At 41.1% G+C, this 24,778-nt stretch overlaps 1 protein-coding gene across 2 annotated transcripts in view; it reads right to left on the reverse strand.

Moving 5' to 3' along the window:
• tnksa (tankyrase, TRF1-interacting ankyrin-related ADP-ribose polymerase a) overlaps nucleotides 1–20,706 on the reverse strand; it is an 84,051-nt gene extending 63,345 nt beyond the window's left edge. For both annotated transcript variants that reach the window (XM_051412909.1, XM_051412908.1), the window contains exons 1-4: nucleotides 20,150–20,706; nucleotides 18,482–18,597; nucleotides 16,666–16,774; nucleotides 12,366–12,461 (exon numbers count right to left, since the gene is read on the reverse strand). In XM_051412909.1, coding sequence (XP_051268869.1) covers nucleotides 12,366–12,461; nucleotides 16,666–16,774; nucleotides 18,482–18,597; nucleotides 20,150–20,669 — 841 coding nt within the window. In that variant the 5' untranslated portion in view covers nucleotides 20,670–20,706. The remainder of the gene's footprint in view (nucleotides 1–12,365; nucleotides 12,462–16,665; nucleotides 16,775–18,481; nucleotides 18,598–20,149) is intronic.
• Between the last annotated feature and the right edge of the window lie 4,072 nt (nucleotides 20,707–24,778).

The raw sequence follows: 24,778 nt of genomic DNA on the forward strand, positions 1-24,778 counted from the left end.
AGATACAACAGGACAGGAAGAAGGTCGTAGCACCCACTCCTCCTCTCAAGAGCAAACTATAAACAACAAACAACAAAGTTAGCTGCGGACAAATGAATATGTATAAGATTAGATCATACTGTAGATGTCCTGAGTGAAGCACGCAAACACGAGTCACGCAACAACCGAGGAGAAACACAACAGACCGCAGACAGCTCATTTCTCTACATGTGATCCACCATGATCACAGGCTGCTCTACACACGGACTGATGACAGATAATGAAAAGATATCATTCCAATGTTCGACAGATATGTTTATATATGTGTATATTTCAATCAGTAACCGTTTTACAGGGTTTAAATATGGATATGTTAGAATAATTCAATATTTTAATGATTTTTCTCCCATTCAAAGTGTGAAACAGGTTGTTTCCTGAAGATAAAGAGCTTAATTTAGTCATTCTTCATTCCTTACTGATTAATAAAGAAGCTTTTGTGAAAGTGTAAAGCATTTTACAATCCCTGCGAGGCAAACCAGGCAACGATCTGTTTGATTTCAAAGATATTCAGGAAACTCAATGTTTTAAAGCATTTTTGGACCAACATACACTGAAAATGCAATCCGGAAGATTCCCACATCCAGGCGATAAGGATAAGTATGTACTTATTTTTTCTTTACTTTTGTTGAGTTCATTAACCAAATTCTGTCAGTGTACTCTTGCAGAGTGGCCGACTGCCCTCAGTAACTCACTCGGTTTTATGGAGCTGCGCGACCGTGTGGAAAACTAGGCAGTTTTGGCTGCAGGAAAACGGCCCAAATTGGGTGAGGGAACCTTGGAAGTGCATCACACACACACACACACACACACACACACACACACACACACACACACACACAAAAAAAGAAAAAACACCACAAAAAGACAGTCATTTTGTTTTGCTTCTCTTGCTAGGTCATTTTGGAAATAGGGCTGGTGCTCATTCATCACTGGGAACAGCAGTCATCGTGGTAATCAATGAGCATGTCACTGATAAGAGGAAGAAAGCTACACACTTGGCCTTGCAGACACAGGAATTCACACTTTCTCTTTCTTTCTCCCACACACACACACACACACACACACACACACACACACACACACACACACACACACACACACACACACAAAAAAAACACACACACACACACACACACACACACACACACACACACACACACACAAAGGCACTCTAAGGTGCACACAGGTGCAAGATGCCCTTTGCTCCTGGTGCATTAGCAGGACGAAGCCTTCACAGCAGCTAGAGCCGTTCTTTGTCTACATGATTAGGCTGCTAACATACACACACTATCAGAGTGGCCCTCTCTTCCAGTTTCTTTGCATTCACTTGACATCGCATCAATTCATCTCTCTGTTCGTTTGTCAGCCAAGCCACTAAGCATTTTCATCTTTCCTCCTTCGCTCTTTCCTTTCACTTCCCGAATTTGCTCCCTTCCTCTACATGTATCCACTTCCTTCCTTTTACCTTGCTTATTCTCTCCGACCACAGCTCTCTTTTTCGTGTACACCCCCCCCCCTCGCTCTCTTAAATTTGTCATCATTTTCCACCAGCCCTTGTGAGGGAGCGCTCGGGCTAATTTTCTGCTATGTTAAAGCTGCCTGTCCACCACGGACCTCTCTTCAAAGCAACAATTTTCTTTTTCTCTTTATTTACAATAGAGTGGAAGCGCTCGCTGACAGCACGTCTTCAACACCCAGTGTAGCAGGAATACGGTTTTAATGGAAACACACAGACACAATTTCTGTGAAAGTACACCACGCTTCAAACTGCATTTTTTTTGTTACTAGTCACACAGCGACAGCAGGAGCAGGGACACGCGCTTCCCAAAGCTTCTGTTCAGCACTGCTAGCTTGAAAAGCAGTGCAGGGTGGACACAAGCCCCTAATTGATTCCGAGAGATGAAAATATGATTAGTACCGGTTCCAGTTATAACAAGACGACAGGGATACTGTACAAAAGGCAAGGCAAGTGTATTTGTCTAGGCTATTTCATATTCAAAGTGCTTTACATAATCCATTAAAAACAGCTCCCAAGAGGGTTGAGGCAGGAGAGAGGGGAGCAGGAGTTGGACGATGATCCATGAGCTGGTTATTAGCATGTTGACACAGAGGCTGTGGTGTTTTGTTTTCGTGGTATTGAGGCTGCGGCCGTGTGAGCTGGTTAGGAATATGTCCACATTGAGGCTTTGGTGTTGGCCGCTGTGTGTGATGGGTGGCACAGTCCAACAGCGGTCTACCACTACTCTAGATCCGCTTGGGTGGAGGCCATTTCCTCTGAAAAGATGTCCACATCTCCAGAACCAATCATGGTTATCAATGTAGTTGATCCCTTTCAGACCACAGGCTTAGTGAGCCATGTATTGGTTGGTGTGTTGACCGCCAGTAGTGATCTCCTAATGAACCACTGGACGTCCAGTTTGTCAAGACCATTACACAGTTCAGTAAAATTCTGCTCCAAACATGTAGCAAAATTTGATTAATTTTGGGATGTTGAGACATCAATTGAGGGATTTTTCTTTTCTTTATGTCACAGATGGTAGCACATGGGAAGCAGTATGTCTTAACTGTAACAAAAGTTACAGGTTGAACCGTCTCTTTAGAAGGGTGTTTGTCCTTTCGCTCCATTCCCATTTATGCCTTTCTTGGCTTTTTCCATTGGCTGAAACGCTTCATAACTCTCCCTTGTCTTTTCTTATCAGCACCCATCTCCACTTCTGTCTCATGGAGATTTATTAACGATTCAAACCTGTTTTCTGGTTTTAATGTCGGGGGTGACTGTGGGTCTGTCTTTATTTACACCTTTGGCCGTCCACCAGAAGCCATAAATGTTGCCCCTAGCGGGAGTCAGTGTTATCCCTGTTTATAGATAATGACAGTTACTACAAACCTAATTATGTTTGTAAAATCGCATCACTTTGGTCAGCAACTCCTGCTTTAATTAACAAGTCACAGTGCATGACCTCACTGGGTTTGTGTGGGAAAAGTTATGGCGTCACTTCGAGTAAGCTGTCCATTTAAATTGTATGGAATTGAGTTCTGATGAATTGACTGACTGGCAGGAGACATCATGGTCTTCTCCAGTTCAAGTATCCTTGCCTCGAGTACAGCAATCCTCTGTAGTAATTTAAGCAGTCATCAGTGCAGATGGGTACAGAGGCATGGTGCTGTCTGTCAGTAGTCCAGTATGTTGCTGTGTGGGAACTGAAGGCCGTTGCAAGTTGATGATCGCAGAGTTTCTGTCATAAATTATCTTCAGAATGAACGTTCAAATGAATAAAAAGGAGAGCAAGAGAAAAGAGTGTCTACACTGTAGAAAGCAGGGCGATTGAAAGCAATTTTATTCTCTGGAGATTTTTTATTTTCCGGTCCCACTCGTATCAGCATATCCTTGCAGCTGCAGTTTCTTTGTTGGTGACAGCCTATTAAATACTGTTTGTAACTCATTCCTGTGGATGAAAAGCTAACTATGACAAGATGACGGGGGATTATTGACAAAAACCTTGTTCAGTGTTGTTTAGCTCCGCATTAGTTCACTCAGCCTCTTCAAGTTCTCCACACTCTGCCTTTGTGACAGACTGGAGATGACGCTAGATCCAAGTTACAGCTGGACATGGAGCTGAAAACCTACACCATATGGTGAAGACATGCTGTATCTGTCATATCCGAGTCCCTTTGATTGAAATAGCAAATACTGTAGGAATACGAACATAAAATACAGTCTTTACTCCGAGTTTGAGTTCTTCTCAAGTCCGAAGTGTGAGACCAACTTCGACTACTCAGGTTGTTTAAGTAAGACTAATGATTTGTTTATTCAGTTCAGTAAATTGATTAGCCTCTAAAGCTGAGAATGTTCAACTGTGCTTTACAGAATTAATAAGAGAAGACACAATGAGTCAATTGATTTTCATGGGGCAACTAGGTCACTGCTTTAGTAAAAGTAATAGGATTCATCAAAGAATGATAATGGAAAAAACTGTATGTATAACTCACATTATTTATCATTTACTCATAGTGGCCACTTGGAAATGTTCCTTTCATGTGGATTTAACCATACTTTTGCTAAGAAGAAATCTTCTGCAACTTCAGTCCACTAATCCAAAGATTGTATATATCATACATCCTATACAGGATATTCTACAGTCCATTGTTTGAACCAAGAGGGGAATCCTGGACCTTTACTCACATGTCTATCAGCAGCAGTCTGGTAAAAGGTCACACAGATATTGCCTTGCACTTTCTGACCCATACAGAGTGTGTGTCTAAACGCTGGCATCAAAAAGAATAAAATAGAAAGAAGGATTAAAGGCTATCTTTACAGCGGCACTTTAAGTCAATTCCTTCAGATCACATCAGTTTGAACAGCAAAAAGTCAAAGACACAATTAAGAATACACATCCCGGGTGTCCCACCTGCTGTACAAGGGACTCAAACTGATGTTCACATGGGGATTTATCTGCATTGACGTGACAACAAGCAAGACAGTTGTCATGGTTTTTTGTTCAGCTTGAATGAGCATCTTTAGCATGAAAGAGGAGACACGACATCAGAAACTAGGGCCCAACATTTCAGTCAACATTTTGTCAGATTACCTACAATTATTTCCTTCAAGCCATAATTCAGATCATTTCACAAGAGAACAACTACTATGAAAATCTATCTATCCATCAAATGTGACAATGTCTATATGCTGGAAGAAATGTTAAAACTCATATAGAGGAACTAGTTTTTAGTATGCCTGTAGAGTAAATGAAATCCGAAAGGGAGTTTGTGTGCTAAAGCGTGAAAACAAGAGGCCAAAGGAATTAGACAAGTGTGTGTGTGTGTGTGCGTGTGTGTGTGTGTGTGTGTGTGTGTGTGTGTGTGTGTGTGTGTGTGTGTGTGTGTGGACTGAGGTCCAGAGTGGAGAATTGATCCCTCTGAGGCTCAGAAGCAGCTAGTCTGTGAATACCAATCAGAGGTAATTAATAGCAGCTAATGGACTCTGTTTCTCACTCTCATTCTCTGTTCTCGTCTCTATTTATCCCTCCCAGTGTGTGTGTGTGTGTGTGTGTGCTCTCTGTTTCTCTCTCTCTCTTTCTTTTTTATTATGCAGTAATAATGAATGCAGGGATGAATAATCACTCTTTTATTTCCTTTATTTACTGTCCTAAGCTATAGGCTTTCAGAAAGACATTTCAAACTTCCGTGAAGCAAAGTAATGATTTTGACCCTCTCCTATTGGCTGGTCTTTGGTGCCAGATGACATTGTAGCATGTTGTACAAAACCCAAGCGGTACAGTACCAGTGGGTGTGGTTTTCTGCTTGACTTAAAGCACCATGTGTACCAACAATATCATAAAGAATATTTACCAACATATTTCTTGTGGCTTTTAGTGGCTGAATCCAAATGGAAAAAAGGGTTATACAGTGCCTTTGGCAACTTTTTAAAGAATGTTTTGAATGGATTTCAAGTTCCACTACAAGCACGTTTAAAAAGATCTGAAAAAATACTCTGCTATTATTAATATTTTGTTTAATATTCTCTGAAAAGGGGCTGAAAGCACATTGAAGGCTAATGTTCACGTTAAAAGGAAACATTGCAGAGATTCGGTCATATCCTGCATGTTTGAGTCTCAGTCAGAAGCAGACTTAGTTGAAAAGTCCCTCGTACACTAAAATTGGGGACTAGCAAATATATCAGAATGGTAAGTGTAGTTAGCATATTTTATTTGTTTATGTTGGATCTTTTGTTTGTTTTGGTTGTTAGCTTGCAACTGGCAGTGGCTGACACAGCGTTAGTGGTTGTGAAACATGTAATATCTGCTACAATGTTACAGTATGTACACATTGTCACGTTGTCGTCATGTCCTAGATGGTGGAAGGAAGCTCCGGAATCCAGGTTATGTCCAAGAACGGCACACTCTACCATGTTTCCTGTCCAAATTTTTTACTTTACTTAGTTGAAAAACTATAGCATCCACAGTGCACCGACCTATTATGTTTTCATACTTTTAGAACAAAGGCACGATGTTCCAGTTTCTCTGGTGTATTTACTAGCTGTTAAAATTCCCATCAGGCCCATCAAATGTTAGCATGCTAATACTCTAGACTAACATGGTGAACAGCATGTCATCATGTTTGCATGCTGATGTTAGCATTCAGCTCAAAGCACCACTGTGACTAAATACAGCCTCACAGAGACACTGGCATAGCTGTAGACTTTAAGTCTTACTGCAAATCCAGCCCATTCCTTTTGACTGCTTCTATTTCGAAAAACGATATGCAACGTTTCACCTTTGAGCAGTAAGTGTGCTGTTAGTCACGCCCTCCCCGCCTCTGTGGCTCAAAGTTCAACCCACACACCTGTCACTTATTCTAGCATCTGGCCTGAGGCTGAAGTAACTGCATCTATAATGTTTCTTCTTATTACTATTCTACAGGTGTTCTTCCTTGAAAAAATAATCCATGTCTTTAAAAAGAGCCAAGTAATAACAGAGTCTGCTTCCTATTTGAGACAAAAACAAACAAAGCGACAAAAGCTGAATACCAAAAATACAGGGAAATCAACAATGGGCGCTTAATAGCGGAGACAATTAAAACTCTCTACCAGTTAAGCTATATACAGCTGACGTCTCAACTGTCTGTTTGTTAGTAATATTTGGTACTCAATGGCCTTAGAGACTAACCTCTACTTTTACAGGGTTAGCTGAGGTCTTTGACGCACCAACAGCTTATGTACATGTAACACTGGAACCATGTTATTGTGAGAGATTCTAAAAGGCAGAAGCAGATAGAGACATTTCAACTGAAGAGCAGAAAGAGAATAAATGTCACACGGGAAAGATGGAGACGCTGATTGGCATAGAGCCTGAGATGGGTGAGAGACAGCAGGGGGCAAGAGGACAAAGATGACGTGTCAGAGTGAAAGAGAGCGACACTGAGGCTAATGTAAGGATGAGGGGATGGATGGAGTACATGCTGTACTTGCAAGCTCATTAAACAACGCCTTAATTGATGAGTGAAGAAAGAAAAAGCCACGAAGAGCCGAGGGGAGAAGAGAAAAGAATTGTCAAGGGCAGAAACAACTTGATGAAAGTGTCCTAATCACTGCGCGTAGGCCAGAGGAAGATCAATCACCAATGACAGGGAAGACGGATGTGAAGAAAAAAATCCTCCTGGTGATCCTTTTGTTTCCTAAGTTGGCTTTTCACATCATTACTGTGTTTCTCTCACGTACTCATCTGCAGTCTGGATTTGGGATAGCTGGGATATTTCAGGCTTTTGATAAAACTCCCACATTGTTGTGGGGATCTCGGGAAAACCGGTGTTGGCAGTTGGTGTGAACAGGTCAATGTGGATTATCTCGCTTGAACAACTTGTTGTATGAACTAGTTCTTTTCTACCAGAACCCAGCCTCGACGCTTTTTAATGTTCACTGTTTCCCGCTGTTAGTCACTTGGTGGCCACAGTGGCTGTTTGGTAAAAGTCACACTCGATTTAAGTCCACTGTATTCTGGTTCTAAAGGAATTCTGTGAAAAACGTGTCCATCAAAACATGTAACCGAGCGTGTCGTGCGTAATTGATTATACAGGCTACCCAACATGAACATTCTCTCATTCACTTTGTGATAAAGTGGTTGCATTGAAAATGACTTCATAACAAAATGCAAATTTGTCTAGCATTCCTCAACTTGCTCCACATTGAAGCAGGACTATAAATCAGGTCAAAATATAGCAGCTTTGCAGCAACATCTGATAAATGCTGTGTACTGCGGGACGTCCGAATTTAGCTCGAGGAGCCAGTGACCATTTAGCGATAAGCTAATCTCAAAGCAAATCTGAGCATGCCCTTCTCTGTAACCTGATAAGGAACAATATAATTAACTTGAAAGTCTAAGCGTTTACAGTACAATAGCACAACAGGAGTAATGAGGAGAGTTTTACCTGCAGGTTTTTTTCTTCCAGCTTTGAAGAATTTACATTAGAATCAGACTTAATTGGTTATTTACTGTGTTACTAATATTGCAACAGCAGATTCTGACAGGTAATACTATACATACTAATTTCCCTGAGCTTGTCCTTACTAGCTCAATGTACTGGAAATAATAATGAGAAGCGTGCCGCCCAGGCCTTTGTCATCAAATTATGTACGTGTTGTGTGCAATGTGAGTGTGCCTCCTCCTGGTTAGGTGTGAATAGTGGTGTCTCATACTTGTGAAGGACCTAACTGCACAATTTCTTGTTTGAGCATGAAAAAGGGGAATATCTGTGGAGCGTCTGAGGGACTTAAAAAGACCTGACAATCAACACTGCCCTGCCCATTCCGACATGTTCTCCCTGATCAGGAAAACAAACTGTACGATGAAAAACTTAATTAAAATGTGTGGCATGTGGGGTGTTTGAAGCTGCTTTAAAAAAAAAACTAATTTTCTCTGTCTTTCCGTTTCACATCTCCAGCTAACAGGGGACAGAGTCTATCATTTCTGGGAGCAGTTTGTTGGATGTGGCAGGGCAGTAGAGCTAATTTATGGGTCAATATAAACTTCCATCACCACAGACTGAAGCTGAAAGCTCTGCTGGCCTGCGGCAGAGATGAAGAGCAGACCCTCTATATGGTAGACACAGAACATATAGGAGAAAAAGACTCATGCAGGGTATCACTGAAGGAGATTATAAAGAGGCTACAAATATACAAACTTACATCATATGTGTTCATATTTACTTGGAAAGAGAATTTAATGGGCTTTTTACCAAAACCGTGCTGACAATAACAAAACCATCTTCAAGAGCATGGCATTAAATGCCTCGCTGCCAACAGTAATTACAATACTGGAATCACTCCTGGGTGGCGCTGGGTGAAAAGACAATGTAACAGGACGATAGTTTAGATAATTAGTGCCGGCCATTAAAAGCATATTTCACCTTACTAACAAGATGCGGTAAATTTGTCAAATCTGAACCGCAGACAGAATACAGAACAACCACTGCAGGAGGAAGGGGGCTGATGATGGGGGGGGGAGTCAGATTACTGGTGTTATGGATCAACTAGTTTCTCTGTTAGCTGCTGATTTTCACCCGAATGCAACGGTGGATGCCTCTGGAAACAGCAGATGTTGGAAAAGTAGGATAACGTTTATCCGTCATTGTAAATGTGCCGTCATTGTCTTTTTCATTAAAATTTCAAAACGCACCCATCTGGCTTCGTTTGAAGGCTTAGACGTGAGTGAAACAATGAGTATTTGCTCACATTTTGTGTGTTTTAAGCACTATACTCTATACCATATCCGTATTTATCATTTGGCAACCTTCTAATAGCACTGTTCACAGAAGACATTTTGACATGTCTTAGGGAAGCACAGTTGTAATTAATAACCTTAATTAAGGCCACATTCCAGTTTGGTGATCCAGTGCTGCATCCCAGTACTGTGAATGCTGGCTCACTTGCATGGCTCAATGAATTAATGTTATTAACTACACCTGTGCTTTCCTAACTATGACAAGTGAAAATGTCTTGAAGAATGTCTATTACAGCCCCTATCTTATGTCAATCAATTTTTTTTCTCCAAATCACTTTTATTCTATTTCCTCCATTATAGAGGTTTAAGCAGTAGGTAGATCATACATTTATTTAAAACTAATTTCCATTTAAAAAATAAATCAAGGTTTAGTGGGCCACCAATGACTAACCTTTGCCTCACAGGAAATACCCTGCCTAATAAATGAATGTGATGTGAGAAGGAAACTGCTGCACTGTGAATCTAAATTCAGCAGGTTCTCACAGGTAAAGAATCACCAAAAGTGTTGAATGGGATTTGGATCTGCATCATATATCCATTTTTTAACTATTTAAATTTTCAATTTTATTTATTTAATCTTCAGACAAAACCAAGACAACTGCAATGTTTTTTAGCATAATAATTGTTTACACTAGGATTTCTAAGCAGATTTATAAACGTTTATCAATGGATGGACATTGCAGATAAAAAAGTGCAAGTCAGATTGAATCTACAAATATGTGTCTCATGTCTTTGCATTCAGATCTAGCAGTTTAAGCCCCTTAATTGCCCCCATGAGTTGTGTGTCAAAGCCACTGCTGCAAGGGCTGCCTGTTGGGAAGCATGCCAAGTCAGCAGGTAAAAATACAATAACTAACTTCTTGTTGCACTGACATGCAGCTGTCCCTTTCACCTCATGCAGTACCTTTGCCTAATATCTCTCCCTCCGCGCACCCCCTTCCACTCTCGCCTCGCACTTTGAAAAACCCTTAATTAAGATATCACAACATAATATTGCTGGAATTATTCTGCTCCTCCTTTGAATAACAGATACTGCTCACGTCTTTCTTTCAGCACTAGACAGAGTTAGATAGAGTTCACTTTAATCCTCAGTTTGGTGTCATCTTTGACTTCTGCTACTGTGGAGTGTCAATAAATTAACACAATTTGTAAGCAGCACTGTGTTTAAGTCTGTCTCCGGCAGTTTACTATATGTATTTACGCACACTCTCATATTTAATTGAGTGTAAACATTTTCTATCACATATAGACTAAAATCAATTAAATTACACCTCTGCTAAATCTCCTAGTTTTACTGCTGATGAATGGCACTTTCAAGACAGCTCCGTTGTAAAACTTGTATCACGGGCGATACTGAGGTGGGCTGAACGGGCTAACTGTGACATATGCAGCAATGTTCAATAATTCTGGCACCGAACTACCTCATTTCAATTCTAGCTGGCAAGGACAATAATTTTTCACAGGGCGGCTGGTGGTAAATCCCCCCCCAATGTTTTGACACCGCGCAGCTCTTCGCTGTGATATCTGGAGGTTTATTTCATTTACCACAGAGGCCTAACAAATGAAATTGATGATGTAAACACAGGCGTGCTGCTGCAAAAACTGATTCAGAGCCTACGTCAATAACCACAGAGAGAGACAATGAACGCAGGAAGAGATTTGAATTTTAAATTCTCTTTACTCATCCACCTCTGCAAACAAAAACTAATTGAGTTCAATAAGAACCCCGTCTTCAACGCTTCCAACCCATCAGCTGACACGTACAACACCAACACGTAGTGAGCCAAACAAAATCAGGCCTGAAAACCTGCAAAACGTTCTTCTCCGTCTGTATTTTAAGCTGTCTAACTAAGGAGAAATACAAAAAAATATACTGAAAATAATTTATTTAAAAAGACATATATTTTTAATTAGTTCCTCGTTTAAAGTCTGTAACTGTGTCCCAGTGGTTCCTCTACCACTGAGCAAGTGTAATGAGTCCTGCTGCCTTTGAGGGCTTGTAACAATGAAAAAACCAGTAATTAGTCTGAGTTCCACTGCAAAGTTTCAGTGTCCCACGTTGGCCACTAAAGCTCCCCAATGAGTTTATCGATTGTTTTGCTTTTAAGGGTGTAAAAGCCTCTTTGTGCGGTTTTATTGAAGGGAAACATTGAATATTTTGGTGCGAAAACTGGCCAAAACAAAATTAGGACAATGATGATGGTGATGGTGGTAATGAAGGACTTTCCAGGCTCCCCATGAGGCCACACTAGAGCGGTCTCGAAGTGCATTTAAATATATTTTCAATCTGTCATTGTTCGCAGCATTGTGTTGTATTAGAGAAAACCCTGCTCGGTAAAGGTCTGCTGCGTTTGTTTTGGTTATTCCTCTATTTTCGGCAAGACATGACATTACAGGAAGGAAGGAAGTAAGGAAGGAAGGAAGGAAGGAAGCAGCAAGGAAGGAAAAGAATGGCAAGCAAACCAAAATACACAGAGAGCAAGTTTTTTAAGTAGCTGATCAATGACTGCAGCCTCAGCCAGAAAAGGAAGTCAAAGAAAAGAAAATGAGAACAGAGAAAAAAGCAAGGACACAAACACACTTTTGACCCTCGGACTGAGGCAGAGAGCAGAATGAAGAAAATGTGATGTAGTGACCAATGTGTGTACAGCCTTGGACATGAAAGCTGAATAACAAGCGTAGTGAGCGCATGAGCGGCACGACCTTGCAAAATAAGAATGATAGATTGATATGGAGAGAAAAAACGGTGATACTGCCTGCAGCCTCGGACAAAATCAGGAAATGAATGTTGCTTGAAAGTTGTGGGGAAATTGTCAAGACATTAAGATAGAAGTGGAAAATCGTCGGCTTAGAGTAAAAAGACAGAAAACGGAGAAAGCAAACAAGAAACTAAGAACGGGAAAGATAAACAAACACAATCAATCTGCAACAGAATTCGAGCCACAGAGAATAAGGCGGACAGAAATACAGACACGTACTGACCTGTGTGTGTGTGTGTGTGTGTGTGTGTGGCATTTAACGGACGGATATACAGACAGACAGGGGACTGACCTGTGAGCACGGCCTTGGCGGAGGGTTCAGCCAGGTCCAGGGCGGACTTGCCATCGGTGTTGCGGATGTTGGGGTCGGCGCCATGCTGCAGTAACACTGTACAACAACAGGGCAGACACAGACAGTAGCTGAGCTCCTGGACTGACATGCAAACTCCCCGACACACACCTCCTCCTAGTCCTCCACCTCCCCCTGCTCCTCCTCCTGCCGCTGAACCACATCTTCCTCCATAAACTGCTCTCCCTGGACCTCCTCCTTTTTCTCCCCCTTGCTCCTCTGCTATCCCTCCTGTTCCTCCTCCTCTTGTTGTGTCTCCTGGCTCTCCTGGCAGCCCTTCTGCATGTCCTGTTTCACATTTCTCTCCTCCTCCTCCTCCTCCTCCTCCTCCTCCTCCTCCTCCTCCTCCTCCTCCTCCTCCTCCTCCAGCTGCTCCTCCTCTGTTGCTAGCGCTGCTCCCTCGGCTGCCCCTGGCTGCCCCTGCCCTGCGAGCCATGCTGCTGATGTAAACAGACATGCCACAACAAGAGCAGCGAGAAGCTACGCTACAGCACCCAGCCGGAGAAACAGCGGACCTTACAAAGCGGCTACGTGACCAGCTAGAAAACACATCACACTTCCACGGAGGAGGGAGGGAAGGCTAGAGTTAAGCTGAGAAGATAAATAAAAATGAGTGAGGAAGAGAGAGACGAGTGGCTACAGCTAATCGGGGTAGGAGCAGAAGCAGCAGCGACGAGGCGGGCAGGCGGTGTGAGTGGAGAGACTCTCGCCTCTCCGACTGACTGAGCGATGCAGCGGAGAGCAGGATGAGAGGGGCGAGGGGGAGGAGGAGAGGGGAGGGGGGAGAGGGGGGCTGAGAGTCAGGGAGGATGGGAGAGGTAGAGGACAAAAAGACGGGAGGGAGAGCAAAACAAGAGTGTTATGTGCGTGTGTGTGTTTGTGAGAGGGAGCTGGGAGTAGTAAAAGCAGAGGAGAGGAGAAGGAAGGAGAAAGGAGAGGACAGAAGAAGGAAGAGGAGAAAAGGGCAGGATGAAAGGAAAGGATAGGTAAGGGCAGGGGAGGAGAAGAGAGGAGAAGAGAAAGAGGAGAGGAGAGAGAGTCATGCGACTACAGAAGAGCTATGAGCTGAATAACAAACTCTGCCTGCGCTCAGTTTTTTGTAAATAAGCTCTTCTGAGGGGGCTAATGTCAATACTCTCACTGCCTTCCTCTCTATCTCATTCCCCGCTGTTGTGATTGCTAAGCAGTCCCTGGTGCACATGCCCTTTGACTTGTGTACACTTCAAAGCACCCGGCTCAACCCCGGCAAGAGAGGAGGGTAGAAGAGAGGAGAAAACGGGGCTTGTGTGTATACTGTATGCATGTATGTGCATGTGCATGTGCATGTGCCTCTGCCCCGGCACTGATGCAGACCTTAGTCACCCACTCACCCCTCAACAAAAATATGATTTAGCTCTGCACCAATCCCCCCCCCCCACACACACACACACACACACACATATATACTGATACCCAATGGTGAGAGAATAAAGATATGCCCATATTGAGGCAGAGAGTGAAATGACAGATGCACAGCCACACAGAAACCCATATACAGGTTAGAGTTGTTCACCCAAGTCTGAACCCTTGTCAACGTCTAAATTTGTCTTTTAATTTTTGTCTCTAATGGGCATGTCTGGCCTGTAATACCTGCAAAAGCCCTCTCCGAGCAACCTTAATCCCTTTTTTGGACAGGATTAGTTTTGAGGACAACGTCAGATTTGGAACAGTTATCTTATGACAATCTCCAATGTCTATGCCCAATCAGTAACAATAAACTCACAGATATCCACGTTTATGTGAGGTGTGGTGTTCCAATGGGAAGCAGAAAAGTAGCAGACAGCAACGGTCAAACAGCAAACAGGTGAAATGTTATGTAACACTTCCTGCAGCTGCTTCACAGTAAAAGCCTTTTAGTTGGTCTAAACATTTCTTTTTGCCAGTTTTATACAAGTGAACATGAAAGAACTGGAAGCAAAACTGACAAAGCAGAAATGCAGAGCAACACATAAATGAAAAAAAAACAGACAGGGTGTCTCCACCAAATGTAGTGCTGACACTATCAAACACGATTCAACAGTGCATTTGATATTATAATTTGAACAGATACATTTTTTCAGTCATTCAGTCATCCAGGAAAACATTTTGTGCTTTCAGCCTCTCAAATGTGATGCTTACAGTTTTCTCTATTTGACAGCATTGTAAATTTAATATCTTTGGGTTCTGGGTAAAACAAGCAAAAGGAAGACAACACCTGGGGGCCATGAGACATTTTATAAAATAAATGTTTCATTAAAAGAAGTCTTGAATCAATAATTAAAATACTCATTAGTTTCAGCCTTAACACGATGCACTGGAGCCATTGTAGCCTGGGCAAGGCATCTCGCAATCCAATCCAATTTAATTCAACCAAATAATAAACAGTGGATCCATAATAACACTCAAAGCGGGGGTTTGAGGGTATAAGGGCACAGATATTCCAGAAATCTATTTATATAACCCTTGTCAAGTGATTACAAAGTGCTTTACAAAAACCAAATAATATCCATCCATCTCATCCACCTTACTGACATCAGTGAAATTCTAAATCAAATGCTGGCCAAGAAAGGGCGGAGACTCATGTGATCATAACAATAACCAGTAAAATGACGTGAAGTGAGGACACAGTTAAACCATGCACTAAACTGCCGTTTTGGAGGCGGTCGTTTTTAAACTCAGAGCCAATCGTATGGCTGTCTTAGGATTTCCAGGATCTTCTTATCCCAAGTTTGTTGATGAGAGATTAATTTCTTACTCAAGTTGTCTGAGCACCAGAGAAGTGGACGGAGCGTCCATCATGCTGAGCTGAAGTTACAGTCGAATCAGAGTTGATTTGACTCTCATTCTGCTGCCAAATCTCTAACCTGGCAGGGTGACAGGATAGCAAAAATTCTCTCCAATAAACAAGCCGCTAGAGTTCATGTGACTTTTGTTTACGTGCCTTAGTTTGCTTGTAACTGTGCAGCCAGGACGGCAAACTAAATATAAAATGCAACAAATTTAGCCTTAAAAACAAACCTTTAACCTTTAATGCTGTTTAGACCAAAATTGCATAGGTCCATCTGAGTAGTTGGACCTCACCACATTGCTCAGGTACTTGTTTGAAAGCTTTACAGGCTGGATGCACACCTACAGCTATGGACTACCTGAGTACAGATTTCCAGCACTCAAAGCAAAATGATGATGCTGTTTTACATTACTGTGCTATTATCGTTATCACTGTGCTACACTACTTGATTTGTGAAGACCTGCTTCCAAATAGATACATAAAAAACAAAAACAAGACCCTTTTCTGCTGCTTTTAATGGTTACCAACAGACAGCATGGATGACTGAAGTCAAAGGCAGACAACAGACACATTCTATTACCTCAATTTCAGTCTGTCATTCACTTTTGTTGATAAATCAATAACAGGTCTCAGGCTGAACAACAGGGTGACGTTTGTGCACGGTGATCACCAGAGCTCCACAAAGCCCTCTGCTGCTATGCAGTCATTCAGGGCCCAGACACTCTGCACCAGCTACTGGAGAAATAAAAATGACTGGAGCAACTTTCCCTCCTTGTTGTTCTCGGCACTCCAGACCCACACTGGCAGCAAGGTGACGCCGACCATCACTGCAGTTATTACTACTCACACTGAGTGATGTTTTCCCATTAAGATCATGAAGATTATCCTACGACTTACTGCTCAGACACTCTTCGTACTGTGGCGTGTCATGTCTACTTCACATTTTCCTCCAGGGATCAGTAATGCAGCCTCTCTATTATTCAATTCACCTTTAAAGATCAACTGCTGCCACGGATGTCCTCACTGAACTGAGCCCGTGGTGCTATTTTATACATTTTAAATGAAAAGTACAATGTTGGTGGGAGCTCATATATTGTAAGATGCAGAAATCAATGCTCTTTTGTCCCCTGTGTGGGCTTAAAAATAAGCAGTAACACGGTAATTGCAATTTATAGGTTATTTGCTGCTTTATGCTTAATGGAAAATAATAGCGTATAGTCTGTGGGTGGTTTATTATAGTTTCTAAAATTACTGTGCCATTACACAGAACTCCAGGTTGTGACTTTGGAGGGACACAAACACCATACTTCAAAACCAATAGAGAATTTAAAAGGATAACTCAAAAAGGACGCTCACTATGTAATCAGACATGAGTTATTTATACATATTCATGTTTGCATAGCCTACAATATTGGGAGCATGTGTTTTTGTGCTTACCTATACAGACATCTATCTTGCCCTTGATGGCAGCTTCATGGAGTGGTGTGTAGTTCCAGTTGTCTCGAGCATTAGGGTCGGCCCCCTGACACAGCAACAAGGACACTACCTGAAAACAACACACACACACACACACACACACACATCTGTTACATCGCTTGCTCTTTATATGGCAAAAAACAACAACAATGTGCCTGTCAATCTCACACTCTTAACCTTTTTGCTCAGGGGGGGAAAAAGATGCCCAGGCGCGCCTTTACTTCAGGTAGTGACTCGTTCCCAACATTAAGGGTTTAATCCTCCATTTTACTGAAGAGAGATTCAACAATATGAGAGCGGGGCCCCTACACCTAACATTGCACTGCCACTCATTACACTTTAGGTCAAAGTGTGCAAATCACACAATCACACAATCACAAAAAAAAAAGATATAAAAGCAAACAACCACTTTCAGAGGTTTGGACAGTGTTTATTCTCATCACAATGCTAATCATCACTGTGATCATGCAGTTGCATTAGCACAGCACTTTTTTCTGACAAGGTGGCAAAGTGCTCTCCTGGAAAGCTCTAAAAGCCTCCGAAAGTAACTGTAAACATTGGATTGATCACCGTGGTTAATGGCTGGGAGGACAAAAAGCATTAGCACATCTGTCACAGATATTCCAAAACATCATCACGCATAGGCATGACCAGAATACTGAGCTAGCGGTGAGAGTGAATATTCAGGTTTCCTCAATGTGATCTTTAAGGCTGACTGTGCACATTATGGTGTACAGGCAAACAGAGCTGATTTACATGTTTGGACAGAATCATCTTTTACTCTCATAGCAACAATGGTTGCAATTTACTCCAAACATCCATTCTGAATTTTACCACCACACCAATTCTTGAGCACAAAACTGCCTCCCCAACTTTTTTTATCACCTGCAATCATTTAAATTCTACTGAAGTATTAACGGTTTGGTGGGGCGTTAAGTTAAAGTAGTAGTACCACACTGTGAAAGGCTCCACCAGAAGTCCTGCATTTAAAACCTCAGTTAAGTTAAAGTATTACAAGCAAAATGTACTTTAAGTATTAAAAGTACTCATTCTGCAGTAAAATGGCCCCTGTCAGTGTTTTACTATTACATATGATGTTTTTCAATTAATATTACTGTTGCATGAATGTGTATGGTGCATTTCACTGCTCTAGATATTTATGGTTGGGCTAATTTTAGGTTATAGCTATGTTTTTATTAGTGTACAATCACCTGAATATAAGAATTGTTGTGTTTTTGTTAGTAAAATGTCTGTAAAATGTGCTATTTTTAATCGATAGATAGATATTTTGAATTAATCTTACTGAAGTAATGTGCATCAATGCATCATATTCTATAAGATTGTCATTTGTTCGTAGCATTGTCGTCTTGTGAGAAGTAAGTATCTGTAAGAAGCATTTTTCATGATCACTGAAAAACAGCCCTGTTTTTCAGCTCTGTGATAATGCATTTTAGAGCTAATCCAAAAGGGTTTTGAATTGTTAATCTGTCAGTTTCGAAAAGTTCAAATTCAAAATCAGAAAATTTGGAGACTCATGGTTTTCAATGGACAACAAATGTAGTTAAAAAGTACAATATTTCCATCTGGGATTTAGTGGAGTACAGGTGTAATGTTTCACAAAATGCAAATACTCTACTACAAAAGATGTACTTTGTACAATAATAAATGCACTTAGTTACATTCCAGCACTGTGAATAACTGAAGAGGCAAAACGGACAAAATAAACACCCCTAATGTGAATATAACAACATACTAGTACTGCCTTGTGACCTCTCACCTCGGAGTGACCAAACGAGCAGGCGTTGTGAAGCGGGATCAGACCCCCATCATCCCTTGCGTGCACATTAGCACCCGTCTGAAGCAAATGGTCCACCACATCTTTCCGGCCAAAACCTGAGTAAAGATCGGAGAGAGTTGAAGTGGAGAGAGTAGCGGGAACAAGGAGATCTATGTCACAACAACAATGAAGGAAACAGTAGAAACTCTTGCACGAAACTTTTTGTGCAGGACTGAAACAAATCGCCAACTCTGACAGAAGATTTTAGAGAGGTTTCATGAAATTCTGTAATTTCATGCCGTTCATTTTATGCCCAGCTTCACTTCTGTTGTACCTGTTTTCAGTTTGATTCCTGCTTCACATTAATAATTAATAATTAACACTTAACTCTAAATTGTCTTTTTTTCTGTTAATACATTTTGTTCTGTGAGGCACTTGTAGCAGCTGTTTGGGAGAGTGCTGCACAAGGAAGGCTCGTTATGTCTTCACTACAAACGTGCAGTGAGACTCGAGAGAATCTGTTCTTGTTCAGGCTGCTGAAGATTAGGAAGGCCTGAGATGTAAAACAGCTGTGCATTTTATCCTGTTGTCTGCACTGATGAAATTTAATACAGTCAAGTCTGGAACAAGTGAAGATGAGCACTTTGCATAACTGTTGTTGGTCCGCAAACAAGTAGAGATTAGTTTAAATATAGCAGGTGTTAAGAAGCTTTCGTAGATAATTCTGAGTTGAAACCACCTTGGTTGTGTTGTTGCAGGCATGGTTGCAAACCTTTTGAAGCAGTTTTGGCAAATTCCATCAGATTCATTAATAATTAATAACATTCACCTGCCACAGACTGTGACAGAGGAGTGAGGTCACATTAATTACTTGTGCATTTTGCATGCATTTGTTCGCCAGGTACCTTACTCTAAAGACAATACCACAGACTTTAATATGTTGTTAATACAAGCGATATACACATCACATATGTCACTGCTGTATTGTTTCTTTCTGTTGGCATTGCATCCATCTCTTAACACAAAAACAACTGTCCAACTACTATGCTGCTGAAATGTCAGCCCTATCCCCGATTTAAGGTTATTTCTAGGTGTTAAAGACAATTTCCAAATACATTTAAATCAAATTGTCCAACTACTACTGCATATAATAAGTGAATATTCTTTAAAAAAAAAAAAAAAGAGGAACAAAATGAGTTACAACAAGGTTAGTAACAGTGTCACTGCTCTGCCCATACACATTATGTGGTGTCCTTTTAAACTTTATTATTTGATTTGATTTCTGGTGTGACTGAGGCCTAAAACATTGGATGGCACATTTAACTTATAGTTTCTGAATTGATTTTGACCACAGAAATAAAGATTACCTTTCTATTTGATAAAAGTGGGCCCAACAAGGTAAATGTTAAACATCAAATGTTTCTGAAAATGAACTGGGCTGTGTTCTGAGTTGGGGCATTTCAGCTTCCCTGTGCTGTCTGCCAACACCATCCTGATAAGTGTTGTTGTGGTAAAACAACAGCTAGCGGCTCTGCTTATAGCCAATATTAGCTCGCTACTTTCTGGTCACTCCCACCCCCTGAACGCAGCCCCCCCCCCCAGCTGGACTAACAGTCTGCAGAGACTTTAACTTGTTTGAAAGGTATTTTTCGTTGTGGTTACTGTTACCTGCAGCGAAATGCAGGGGTGTAGATTTGCGTCCAGCCATGTCTTTAGCGTTCACATTCACCGCATCCACGAGTTTCTTCACCCTCGAAACATCCCCGTTTCGACAGGCTTCGAACAGCTCCCTGAAAGCCCCGTTTGCACCACCACCACCACCACCGCTGCTGCTGCTGCTACTGCTGCTACTGCTACCCGGGTTACCGCTGCCCGAGTCGGGCGTAGAGCCGGGGCTGGTCCCGCTACCCTCGGTGGTGGTCGGGGAGCTAGCGCTGCTGCTAGTGCTGCTGCTGCTGCTGCTGCTGGCGGTGAGGGCCAGAGCTGGGGAGGTGGTGGTGGGAGAGGCAGGGGTTACCTCACCGTCAGCCGCGTTCTCCATCGCGCCTCTCTGGGGAAGCGGGGTGACATCGTTGGTGGGTGCCGGCGGAGAGCCAGGGGGGCTGCCGGGGAGAGAGGAGCCGCGGGGCGGGGAGGACAGCAGGGAGTTTGGCTGCTGCTGCTGAGAGGTGCGACGAGGCGTCGCCATTTTCACAACACAACAGTCCCCACTAGCAACAAAAACACTGCTGACAATTTCCTGCCCAGGAAAGCCAAACTTCCGCTCAGGCTTACTGGGATCACGTTTACTGGACTGTGTCTCCAAAACTGTGTAATAAAGCTTACTGGCATACCAGGACAGTTTAATTAGTGAGTCCTTATGAAGGATTTTATTTTTGGGATTAAAATAAATGATTTGGGGGGCAGGTGAAAGTTAGGGGATGTTTGTATGTTTATTCTATTTCATTGGGAGAGCCCCAGTGAAAACATTCGGTAGGGTAGACCTAAATTTATGTGTAATTCATATTTATTTATTTATTGGACACATCATAAATTTGTTCTTATTTTGTGTGTTCCATGTTTTGTTTGTGCAGGCTCCATCTGTAAGAGATTACCACACCTTCTTTGGTTGATGATGCAGTGTAGTTAGATGTTTCTGTAACACAACTAATAACTAGTCGTTTTGTTTAGAACAAATTAATTGACAGACTATACATTTTAGTTATTTGACTTTGTTGGGTGAATATTACATTAGTCGCCACAAAATAATATAGGCCTATATATTTATTTTTTTCGCCCCATGTGATGTAGTGGAGTGATGTCAGCTGGTCTGGCTCAATACAATATCGCCATCTAGTGGAGACCATTGGTAACAACTTCAGAACACAGGAACTACATATGTTCTACATTTATAGGCTACAACATTACACAACAGGTACATGGCAGACAAATTATACAATATTTGGCATTAAACCATTGTATGATGCCATCTGAAAAAATACATATGCAAGTCAAACTTTCTGGTTATCTTTGTGCACTTACAATTAAAGTTAAAATGATGCTCATTGTTATGAAATGTTATTTCATCCTTCTTCTCTTCACAAAAATGTTTATTTCAGGTCATTTTCATTTCAAAATGTCCTTTTCCAGAGAATGCCCTTAAAAAATGTACTCCATTTTAGCTCATGTAAATATTTATTGATTGAAATGATTATTTATAGTTGCATTGTATGCTTGCCAGTAGCCACATTTTACATCTTTGCATGTTCAGATGACTAAAATACTTAAGGTTACACTAGCAATTAATTGAAGTTCATTAATTTAAAGTGTATCTTGAACTTAAACACTGTCTGCATTTATCCTACAATCAGGAATAAATTAAATAATAACCATATTTCTTAATTACATTTAAACAGTAACCCCCCCAACACTTGTAGCTGTTGCTACAATAACTTCAATTTCATTACTACTGCTGTAACTCCTGCAGACTATTACTTCTACTGTTAATGCTTCTGCTAACACCGCTTTTATTGTAACTGCACTGCTGCTAAGGCTCCCATCACTGCTATGACTAAGTGCACTGCTATTACTGCTGCTACTGCCTCTAATGCTGCTGCTGGTCCAAAACAGATGACTGAGCTATACTGAAGCCCTTACTTCCTACTTCCTCCACAACTGATATTTGGTAGCACCATTAATATTAGTAGGAGCCTCTTGAGGTTCTCTATGGTTCTGAAACAGGTTCATAATACATCCATACTGCCCAAGCCACTAGCTGACTAATCTTATTAATGTAATTTATAGACTACCTGCTATAAACTCAGTTTTCATAGGCACTGCCTCTTTCCCCACCTGGACTATTTCAGTGGTGGAGAGCTGAACAACAGGGATGATGTATTGGTGTTAATTACACATTTTATACTCGCATAGACCACAATATGAACATCATCTTTTTTAGATTAACTGTCTCCCTTGCACCCTCTGTCTCCATGGTGTTAGACAAGGAGGTTACCATGGAGGTGAGACTGAGGAGCAGGGCAGACTTGAAAACTTGCAATAATTGCACAGGGCCGGGATTAGTCTCAGAGCGAGTAACCACTAATCACACAACCCCTGGCCCAGGTTCCCTTTTGAGACATACGTCACATTTCCGTCAGTATTTACTGTGTCACAATCTGGCTTGTAAAGCCATAACAGGGCTTTATAGACTGTTTTAGACAGGTGTTCCCAGTTGGCACTGATGATCCACTGCCCCACCCACCAGCTACCTGAAAATCAGTAGGAAAGATTGGCAGGGAAGGGCAGGGGTTCTCACATCTGCTATGTGTGGTGGCCTTGCCTCGCCACACTCCATAAACTGCCAGGATAAGACCCTTGGTTGGTCTCTCATGGTGACAACATCTAAAATAAAGTTATGTTAATACAGATAGGCTACCATTTCTACAGCAGGGGCCCTGTTTAAACAATCTATAGAGGAATGTTAGTAAAGTAAAGCACAAGAGGTTGTATTTAGCCATTTCCTGCGACTTTATTATCCAACAATACATTTCAGAGGCAAAATAGTCTTTTTTTACACTATGCTTATTTCACAGCTGTAGTTACTTTTTCTGAATTTTCTGAAGAATTTATGTTAAAAAAAAAGAAGGAAAAAAAACAACATATGACATAAAATAGAATATATGAAACGTGATTGGCTTGTGGCTCCTTAAAAAAAAAGCTGTGTGACATTGGGTCTCATCACTTATTCTAATGAAAAGTCATCACCCTCATGGGCTTCAAGACAAATAAAAATACAGTTGCAGTGATCAGACATTTGATTCCATTACAAAATTACGAATTAGATTATTATATGACTCCTAAGTTTGCTACAGGAAAGGACACACAATGTTAACAGATCTATACTCACCACTTTTTCTATATTTTTAACAACGAAATCATCATCAAATGTCAATTATTTACACTAAAGTTACAAAGGTTAACTAGTTACATAACTACAGCATGCATCAAATAAACATGGCTAAAAGACTTACAAAGGGTTAAAAAGGGTTTTACATGTTTGCTTTTGTCTTGTCTTTTTTGTTAAGCCAATTATAGTTATTTACATTAAATTCAAGAATCTGAACTTTGGACTCTCGACCAAAGGAAAGTTAATGCTAGCTAATTTCAGAACCAAGGAGGCTTAAAATAAAAAGATAAAAGATAACCTTGAAAGGCTTTAAAATGATCTTAACTGATTAATTCTCTTAGCTTTTAGCCAGTAGCTAGTAAGCAACTTGTACTTTCATAGAGACAGTAGTTGATGGATGTTCAATGGCATGATATATAAATTATGTAATAAATGTATTTATTGTATCAATTATTTATTACATGTAGGCTAACTGAGTTACATAATCAGGATACAAAAAAGGGCAACTGTAATCCATTACAGTTACAGGGGAAAATATGTAATCAGATTACAGTTACATTTAGTAAAATCTAGGATTATTTAGCAGGATTGCGATTTTAAAAATACACAAACCGAGGACACATTTTGAGACTAAAAACCTTTACATTTTCTACTTTTCTGGTTCTTCTTTTCAAAGGTTACATTGTTCTGTTATCTTATAGAATACAATTGCATCCGTACTTCATCTCTTTTTCTTGTTTTTATTGCATATAGGTAATCCAAATACAGAAGTAATCAAATTAAGTTACTTTAATATTGTGATAGCCTACTTGGATTTGGTTACATTACATTTTTAAAGTAATCCTCCCAACCCTGTTAGTATTATTAGTAACAGCTGTGTTTACCCTACTATTTCATGTCAAAATGACTGCTGTGAAAAAGGTCTCACTTTAAGTCCCAAGAGGTATGCTGCTTGCATGGATCTATTGTTAGGTATATGCTTAGCATCCATATCCATTGATCCATTGATGATGCCTGTTTGTTACTTGGAGGAGCTTAATAAAGTTTAGGAAGCAAAAAGGTATTTATCATCTGATAAAATAATAATTATATCATCTGAAAAAAGGTGGTATTCTATATTCAAGCTTTCTCATAGCATCAAGTATTTTCACTGCCCGTATTATTTGATATGGACCAAATAAGATGTTCTGGTCCCCCATTGTCCTGTTTCAGCCACAGATAGTGTATCTGTATCTGTCTGTCTGTCTGTCTGTCTGTCTACCTGCAGTATAAGGCCACAAGGTGGAAGCATAGATCACCTCTTCCTCTCTCTCTCTCTCTCTCTCTCTCTCTCTCTCTCTCTGTCTCTCTCTCTCCATCCCAATGGCACGAGGCGGACTGTAGTCCAGTGTCACTCACTTGCAGCTCGTGCA

This window comes from Dicentrarchus labrax, unplaced genomic scaffold (assembly GCF_905237075.1).
Source record: "Dicentrarchus labrax unplaced genomic scaffold, dlabrax2021, whole genome shotgun sequence".
Classification (NCBI taxonomy): domain Eukaryota; kingdom Metazoa; phylum Chordata; class Actinopteri; family Moronidae; genus Dicentrarchus; species Dicentrarchus labrax.